The sequence below is a fragment of the Pinus tabuliformis genome, chromosome Q (assembly GCF_031772625.1).
Source record: "Pinus tabuliformis cultivar Carrire ecotype Pingquan chromosome Q, CPIR1, whole genome shotgun sequence".
Taxonomy (NCBI): domain Eukaryota; kingdom Viridiplantae; phylum Streptophyta; class Pinopsida; order Pinales; family Pinaceae; genus Pinus; species Pinus tabuliformis.
In genome coordinates this window covers 545,106,006-545,115,725 of record NC_142296.1, presented here as the reverse complement: position 1 = coordinate 545,115,725, position 9,720 = coordinate 545,106,006, and the positions used below count along the sequence as shown (strand labels likewise).

The window sequence follows — 9,720 nt, the reverse complement described above, 5'->3', positions numbered from 1 at the left end:
AAATGCTACTCCGAATCCTTGATACCCAACTTTGTGCGAAGGGTATGGAAAATATTGGTAAACTCCGGCACGTCTTGGTCCCTTCCCTGCTGCAGCGTGGTCCACTTTATGTATTGATTCTCATAGCTTTTGACAGGGTAGTACTGCTCCTTGATGGCATCCCGGAATGAATTCCAGGTGGGTGCGGCTGAAAATAGTGAGCCGATACTTTCATCCTTCTACTTGCAGTAGGTTTCCCACCAGTCCTTGACGTGGGGTGCTGTTTTGAGAAGAGCGAAAATAATCTTTTCCCTACTGGAAAAATCATGAACAGAAAAATAACCCTCTAGCAGATTTAACCATTTATTGACAGAATTTGCGTCTATCTGACCCTCAAATATGGGGATTTCAAAATTAACTTGTACCTTAAACGGTATGGCATTTCCAGAGTAGCTGTGGGAAGCCGATGCGTCGCCCCTGGGTAGCCATTGAAGGATCTAGGCAAAATTGTCCATCATCGCATTCCTTTGTCGCTCGAGGGCTTCTTCTAGCAAGATTTTGATAGGATCTCCTACTCCGTCGTCTTTCTTTTCATCTGCCATGGGAGGCCGTCGAGTTTTGCGAGGCTGGTCTTGCAAAGGTTCGACCAGTTCAAGCCCTAACTCCTTATATCCCGACCTCGTCAGGGACATGCAAAGAAAATCAGAGAAGAAAGCAGACCGCTCTGATACCACTGATCTGGATTTAAACAGGAACGCAACAAATTACAGAGATTACCATAAACACAAAGATGCAGCAGAAATAATACTTCATTTTATTAATGTAAAACACTGAGATATGCTTACAAACAGAAAATGGAAATAAACAACTAGGGCGATGGTAGCTTATCTTTGAGAAGAGATGTGGTGGCTACATGCCTCTGAACTGTGTTACAATGAGGCTTGAAGGCCTATTTATTGTTGAGAAACAATGGAAAACCCTAAACATCCAAAAACCTAACCCTAGAAGATGAAACGCCAAATTGTGGGCCCCGTTTGGGTAAATTGGTACATCAACTTCCCAGGGTCGTAACTTTGGCATACGATCTCTGTTTGACGTGTACAATATCTCGTTAGAAAGATCTATCTAAGAACTACAACTTTGGAAAGAGCAACATCGGTTGATGGACCCATGGTGCTCCTAGTTTTCCCAAAAAACGTCGTTTAGGGCCTCAAAACGACTCCGGAAGTTCAGGACCTGAAAAACTGCTAAAAATAGTAAACTATGCTACAATTAAGGAAACTGAAAAGCTAAAAGAAACAATGGTGGGGGTCCAAGTGGACTTGGTGGGTGGCCACCAATATCCACCTGGATCACAAAGAATGTACCACTTACTCATCACCATCTTGCAACATTTAATGAAGCGGCCTCCCCACTCTTGACACCAAGGCCCAAAGATGTAACCCACACTAGGTGAACTTTGTTATCAATGTGTTTTGCGTTCTCGATTTGATGGTTGTCATTATGTTTCCTCTTCTTTACAGTGTGCACATGTGGTTTTTCATACTCTTTCACGTGCAATTCTTCTAACATTCTAGAAGTAAAAAATCTTGGTTAATTTTGGTAGCTTAAGGGATCCAAATCACATAAAGGATTATAAAATCACTAAAGTTTAGAAAGATTGAGGGAACTGTGTTACTTTAGAAAGATTAGGGAAGTGTGTTAAATGGAAATAATAGTTTAATAATGTAATATTTTGGTTTTTAATTAGAATGTGATGATGGTTGGTAAGATTGCAATGCTTTGTTGTTTAAAATGTATTTTTGAAGGTAAATTAAATTTATTATACAAGGAAATTATTGGGACAGACAAATTGTGTAGACTCAACAATTTAAATTACAATTTTCCCATTTTTGATCTAATTTAGGGTAAAAGATGTTGCACATTAGAAAATCCAGTTCTCCAGTGTGTTTCGCAACATGTGCTTAACCGCCTTTCGAGGATCCGTTAACTTTGGCAATGCGTTTGCTTAATAACACTTGCGGGTTTTGGTGTAACGACAATTGTGACTCCAACAAGTGGTATCAGAGCCAAAGGTCTTGAGTTTGAAACACCCTTGACTTGCGTTGGGGGGTAGATTGTTGGGCATTAAAAAATCCAACACTCCCCATATGTTTCACAACATCTGCTTAACTGCCTCTCAAGGGTCCAATAACTCCAACAATTCGTTCGTTTACTAACACCTGGTGTAATGACAATTGTAACTCCAACAAGTGGTATCGAAGCCAAAGGTCTCAAGTTTGAAATACCCCCAACTCACGTTGGGGGGGAGATTGATGGGCATTAGAAAATCCACGCTCTCCATGTGTTTCATAAAATGTGCTTAATTGCCTCTCGAGGATTCGTTAGCTCTGGATATGTGCTTGTTTACTAACACTTGTGTGTTTTGGTGTAACAACAATAGTGAATCAAATAGAAGAATCCATTAGAATTTTTATCCAAAAACCCAAAAAATAACCTCATTAAACTACACCTAAATAAAATGTATTATATCAAACCCCTGTCACCTCATTTTTAAACAAGGGGGAAACTAGTACTATTTGTATACCCTTCTTAATGATAAGAAGTTGTCTTTTGCAAAAAGACCTTTTTTTACAAAGATTTGAACACTGAAGTTTATATATGTGATCCTTTAAATTCAAATTTGTGATCTCTTAAACCCTTTAAATTCAAACTTGTTATCTTAAGGAGAAACACATGTTTTTAACCATTAGATTCATTCATGTATATAAAATTTATTTTTAAGGTTGCAAGCAAGCTAAACAACAAATTAGTGTATGTGATCTCTTAAGCCCTTGAAATTCAAACTTGTCATATTTTAAGGAGAAAGACATGCTTTTAATCATTAGATTCATTCATGTTGTATATATCATTTAGCAGTTGTCTATAACGCGACTTTTTGAAAGCCTTTCCGGCGGATTTTTCCGGTGAAAATCCGGCAGCAATTTATTGGAATCCCAAGTTTGATAGCTAGTTTCTGCACAATCAAAGCTTCCTAGAGGTTTTTCAGGGTGCTGAATCCAAATATGCAGTTAAAAAACCATTTTAACTGCAACAGATCATGATTTAATCTCAATTTCTTCCGCCGGATTCCGTCACTGGAATCTCCAAAAAGTCTCATTATAGACAACTCCATATCATTTATTTTAGGGTCACAACCAAGCTAAACACTAAATTAGTGTATGAGACTCATTATATATATTTTTTATATATTAAATTGGGGTATGAAATTCCATTGTATCATTTTTCATTATTTTTTATTTTTATTTTTTTAACAACATGGTGAATCAGTAACTGCCAGGCCTAATCTAAGGGAGACCCAGGATCAACCCTCCTAGCTGCCACTATAACACCAATAGTACATCCAACAACCTGCAAGCCAGATATATTAAATTCTTATGATTTTGGCAAGAGACGAGACTCACAGATAAGGGGGGTCTACTCCTTGAATCACACATCATAGCAGGACACTATTTTTTTCAGAGAGAAATCCTTATATATGGCCGAAGCCCTCAGATTACAATATGGCCGAAGCCAGTCAGAATACGGCCGAAGCCAGAATACATTATGGCCGAAGCTAGACAGAGTACGGCCGAAGCCAGCTGATTTTACGGCAAAGCCGTCACAATATCGCCGAAGCGAGGGGTCCTCTGCAGGGATCGAACACGGCTGGGGGAGCGAAAGCCATCCGCCCCAGCCGTCATATCATGCACGCCGGGTGCACATCATAATAGGACACTATACTCAATAAGATTTGAATAGTGGCCTCGTGGGTTTCACTATACATCAAATATTCAAGAAAGAGACTAGATAAAAAAAAATTGTATTTAGATTTTTTTAATCAAATAAAAATACTATAGATTTTTAATCATAATTTCACCCAAAATTATATCACCTTATTTCTATAAAAAAGACCTAAACATATATTAATTAAACTACACCAAAAAATATTAAATTAAGAAAATAAGAAGCATCAATAATAACAACCTTTAATTTTTATTATGTGTAAATATATAGATCCAATTTAAATCTAGATCTGCTAAGTGTTGAAAGGAATCAAGTCCATCTTAACTCATAATCTAACATTTAGAAAAAAATAAAATTTAAGTTTGTAGTTAAGATGAATCTAAATTGTTTCTCTTACATTCCATAATAGATATCTTAGTATCTTTAAATAATTTCATCATAATAAATATCAGGTACAAATATATAAATTTTTCAAAATATAAAATCCCCAAAATAAATTATTATATAAAATCCACCGAAATAAATTATTATATTTTTTTTTTTATTTTATTCGAATAAAAATATGTACCTTCATCTTGTGAACTCTCTTCCTATCAAATACAAACCCAATAATAAAATCTAACCACTCTCTTCTTATCAACTACAAACCCAATAATAAAATCTAACCACCTTTAATTATTACACACCCAATAATAAAATCTAACCACCCTTAATTATTACATTCTGGTTCTTATCAACTAAAACCCTAAAACCCAAGTATAGAATAGCAGTTTGTTAAAAGTGTCATTTGACTATATTGAAGCCAATACAATGTGCGGTTGATTTAAAACGGCATCGGAAGTCTGTTATTTCTTAGCTCCAATTAAAGGATGGAATCTGCCGCAGGATGATAAAAGCCGCTTGGACACTGTTGTCGAAGGGGAGGGAGGGAGGCCATCAAGGTCGAATTTCAAACCTGAAACATCCCTCAAATTTGACGCTTGTTCTGCCGGCCTGTGGTGCCTGTGTATCGGCGGTAGGCTCTTCTGGGGAGTTCTAGACGCCCGCAAAGTTTAGAACCTACGATAATCTCCTATAACAAGAGGCCCGGGGACAGCAATTGTACGATCTACCCCACCTCTTCACAGCGGAAAGTGATTACTAGCAGTGCCACCAACATCTTGTACATATTTTGTAACAATTTCACTCTGCTCACCTCGCTTCCGTATAAACTGGCCTGCTTGATGAAGAGTCATATGACGAATCAAAGCAAATGAGTTTGTCTGCCTGAAGAGTCAGTGTGCAGGCAGTAGCTACCTCATATGTGCAATCTGCAGTGCGAATTGTTAACTAATAAAAGCCTCTCTAGCCCCATCGATATTGGTTTGTTTTCAATGTAATCAAGCAATTTACTTTCTTGTCCATGACAGCGATATTCTGGGGCAATGACATCTTCTTCTCTATCTTGCAATTCTACAATAAAATCCATGAACGGTTGCTCTGTTTCACGGGAAATCAGCTCTGTTTCACTGGCAATGATAAATGCTATGTAGGCTTTGTTCTCTCGTTTTGGTTCTACGTTCAAATGCTCTCTAAAGAATATGCGATAAATCGGTGCGCATTTCTCTCCGTCCTATTGGCGAATCTGGCAGGCGCCAATTGAATAATCGAGCCAATCAGAAAATCGGACAAGGTATGGTTCTAACAGGTGAAGGATGACTCGATTTGGAGAGGAAGCAGAGTTCGAACCAGCAAACGTAAGAAAAAACCAAAAACACAAAAGTGCCGTCCGCCGTCATATCCAATAATGCATATGCCGTCCAGTGCACATGGCCTTCTTGGAAAACAATTAATCAATCTAAACTTTTCTATAGAAGTGTTCAATTGTGGCGAGTGAATTGAAAAAGGTCCTTTATGTAATTTATGGTGGAGATGGTTATGAGATTGAAGACTTAATTGACTAATCAATAAATTCTTGATTACAGCACAGTGGGGTCAATATCCTCCAATAGATCCATGAAAGTCAACAACAGGCAGACATCATAAATAACAGTAGTAGATAGTAGTAGGTGAAATGGGTGCGAAAGATTCTGAAATGGAGACATCCTCTGAGTCTTCAAATGCCTTCAAATCAAACAACGGAGAGACACAGACAGAGAAGGATGCAACTGCTGCAGTGAAAGTGCAGAAAACATACAGGAGCTACCGAACAAGGCGCAATCTTGCAGACAGTGCAGTAGTGGCCGAGGGATTCTGGTTTGTTTATGTGTTCTCTGATTTTGTAATAGTTCGTGAATTGTCTGTTAGAAGGTACTCGTCAAAAATAAATTTGCGTTTGCCGCGCAGGGATTCACTCATAAATTTATTGTCTCCTCTTAGATGCTGTGTTGTTTGAATTTATATACACTGTGTTTGCATTTCTAAACCCTTGTATTTACAGTTGGGATTTAAGATTTTGATGAACCTAGAACAAGGTTCTGTTGAATAGATGTTAGAGGCGGTTTAATATCTGGGTGTCGAAGTCTCAATAGGAACGTAATACTACAGTATTTAATATTACGCAATAAGTTTCAGAAATGCTAATGGCTTGGAATCCAGACGGTTATATATTGTACACCAGATCTACCTTAAGGGAAATTAAAAGTTCGATATGAAATTGTTCTAAATATAAACCCAGAAAATCGAGTGGAAACACAATCAGTTTTATAAACTGATGATGTACTCCACAATCGCTAGGTTACTAGGCTGCCTAATCCTTGTTTCAAGGATTGTTTCTACTTCTAATATGATTTTCCGTTTTTCATTTATCTTTGGTACACTTCCCGGCTGCAAAAGAATGTAGGAATTTACAGGTTAAGTTCCTCAGATAGAACACCAAAGGACACCGTTCACAAACATATCACAGATCAAAGTATTCTTGACGTGGTTAAAACCCTCAAAGAGGGAAACAGTCCACGGCCTGAGCCAAGGCGGCCACTTCAAACAATTTATTAAAAGAAATAAAATTTACATAAGCTTCTCTCATGAACGGTCACCCTACAAATGACCCTCTATGCTCTTTAAATAGAGATCATGGACCAGTGGGGTGTTAAGCCACGGATCAAGTGTCGGTGATACCAAGGAGAGAATGAACTGTAGGATCACTTCATGTCTAGAACATATCGTGACCGTCGGATTGTAAGTTACAAATGTACATAGTAAAAAAACACACTTTACCTCACTCTACACTAGACCAAGTTATACTTAACTATTTCCTATGTGTCGGAATATTCTAACATCCCCCCTTAAGAACAACTTGGGATAGGATTGAAGGATGTAAAAATATGACACAATAGGAGAAGGAAGGAGGCATGCCAAAATGGATAGCTTTCTTTTAGATACTGGCTTTTCTAAGTGTCATTCTGACAATACTGTCTACACCAAGAAAGTGGGTAAGTGTCTTATCATTCTTGTTTTTTATGTTGATGATCTTATCCTTACTGGTAGTGATCCCAACTTTATAAACCATGTGAAGTCCAACCTTAAAAAGAAGTTTGAAATGACAGACTTAGGACACTTGTATTATTTTCTTGGTCTTCAAGTCTTGCAATGCAAGGAAGGTATTTCCCTTTCCCAGTCCAAGTATGCCTGTGATCTTCTACGCCACTTTCACATGGAAGATTGTAAGCCAGCCCCTTCTCCCTTTCATTCTGGAGCCAAACTTTTAGTGCCTTGTACTTCCCCTGAAGTTGATGCTACCTTATACCGTTAGCTTGTAGGAAAACTTTTGTATCTGACCCATACTCGTCCTGACCTTTCCTTTGCTGTTGGCCTTATTGCTCGGTTTATGGAAAACCCACATGAAAGTCATTGGAAAGCAGCTAAAAGAATACTTCGTTATGTTCTAGGTATAGTTCAGTTTGGGATTCATTATAGTGCAGAAGCATCTCCTCTATTGGTTGGTTTCATTGATTTCGATTGGGCTAGTGACCCTGATGATCAGAAGTCTACTACAGGTTATGTCTTCACTCTTGGTTCTGGACCTATAACATGAGCTTGCAAGAAACAAAGTGCCATTTCTCTTTCTTCAACAGAAACAGAGTATCGCGGCGCCGTAGAAGCTAGTAAGGAAGCCTTGTGACTTTGTCAGATCCTGTCAGAGTTTGGCTTTCAGCAACAGTGTTTGACTACACTTTGGTGTGATAATCAAAGTGCCATTCAACTATGCAAAGATCCAGTCCAACATTAGCGCAACAAATACATTGAACTACACATGCACTTCATTAGAAAGCTCATTCATGACCATGTTCTTGAAGTGCAATATTGTTCAACCGATGGTCAAGTTGCAGACATCTTTACAAAGGCTCTCACAAAGGGGAAGTTTACTAAACTTCGATTTATGGTTGGAGTTCAGGAAGTTGTCCCTAAGGGGGGATAGGCTCTAATGCCTCCTTCCTTCTTCTATTGTGTCATATTTGTACATCCTTCAATCCTATCCCAAGTTGTTCTTAAGGGGGGATGTTAGGATATTCTGACATATAGGAAATAGTTAAGTATAACTTGGTTTAGTGTAGAGTTAGGTAAAGTGTGTTTCTTTACTATGTACATTTGTAACTTATAATTCGACGATCACGATATGTTCTAGACATGAAGTGATCCGACGGTTCATTCTCTCCTCGGTATTACCGACACTTAATCCGTGGCTTAACACCCGGTTGGTCCATGATCTCTATTTAAAGAGCATGGAGGGTCATTTGTAGGGTGACCGTTCATGAGATAAGCTTATGTAAATTTTATTTCTTTTTATAAATTGCCTGAAGTGGCCGCGTTGGCTCAAGCCGTGGATTGTTTCCTTCTTTGAGGGTTTTAACCACGTCAAGAACACTGGTGTATTGATCTGTGATCTGTTTGTGAGCGGTGTCCTTTGGTGTTCTATCTGAGGAACTTACCCTTTAAATTCCTACAATGAATAGCATGGTCATGATCTTGGTTAGGTGGAAGACCCTTAGGCATTAATCCAAATACCTTGGGATGATTCTTGGTAGCGTTATGGACATCCAACACAGATGATATTGACATTTGAACATTTAGTGAACATAATTGCGCCATTATACCTTGGTGCCCCTTTTTGAGTAATTTTATTATTCCAATAGAGCTGATCACTTTAGAGGGTTTTCCTTGGATACCTTGAAGCTCAATTTCCTTTCCTATTGAAGTAAATCTTATGAAGAAATCTTGAAAATTAAAGGTCGATGTTCCCAATGATTGTAACAATTGGACCCCTAATACAACATCAACACCACCCATTTATATTGCAATCATGGGATTGTCCAACAAATACTCTCCCATATTGAGCTTAATACTATGGCACTTCCCTGAACAATTTATGGTGCCTCCATCTGCAATCATTACTTGAAACTCTGGTGTTAGATATATGAAACAATTGAGAAGTTTTATTAATTTATAATTGATGAAGTTCTGGGTATTGCCTGAATCAATTAACGTTGATAACTTTTTCTTTTTGATATATCCTTATGTTACTATTGAAACTAGCAGGATTGGTAAGGTTCGACTTGTTGCCTCACAATCTAGTAGGTCGTGTGAGGGGAGCTCACAAGACAAAACCTAAACCAAGGGACAACAATACAAGGTGTGGCCCATTGTCACCACAACCACTACCTCTTTCTCTTTGTGGACTTTCACCACGAGGGAGGATTCCCTATATTAGGTCACCTAAAGGATAGCTTTAGTGCAAAATAGGCTAAGGAAGGATGCCCTACTTATGAACAAGGCTCAGCTAGCACAACAAAGGCAATGCAGATCACCCAAAAAGCCTAAAGGCACAACATGACCTAGGGTTAGTGGATAAGCAAGGTTAATAGGCTTATCTAGGATCATAAGGCCAGGAAAAGGCTTACAATAGATGTATACTCTCAATTTATGGCACAAGAATCCTTTAATAAGCTTCAAGTTGGAGCCTAGGGTAAACTAGGGATT

General features: G+C 38.3%; 1 protein-coding gene across 5 annotated transcripts in view; it reads left to right on the top strand.

Moving 5' to 3' along the window:
- Positions 1-4,539: 4,539 nt before the first annotated feature.
- Positions 4,540-9,720, top strand: part of LOC149220603 (IQ domain-containing protein IQM1-like) — a 106,752-nt gene continuing 101,571 nt past the window's right edge. For 2 of the 5 annotated variants that reach the window (XM_089384833.1, XM_089384837.1), the window contains exon 1: positions 4,544-6,000. In XM_089384833.1, the coding sequence (XP_089240959.1) occupies positions 5,819-6,000 (182 nt within the window). In that variant the 5' untranslated portion in view covers positions 4,544-5,818. Of the gene's footprint in view, positions 6,001-9,720 lie in introns of all 5 variants that reach the window. The other 3 variants (XM_089384835.1, XM_089384836.1, XM_089384834.1) reach the window with 3 other exon arrangements.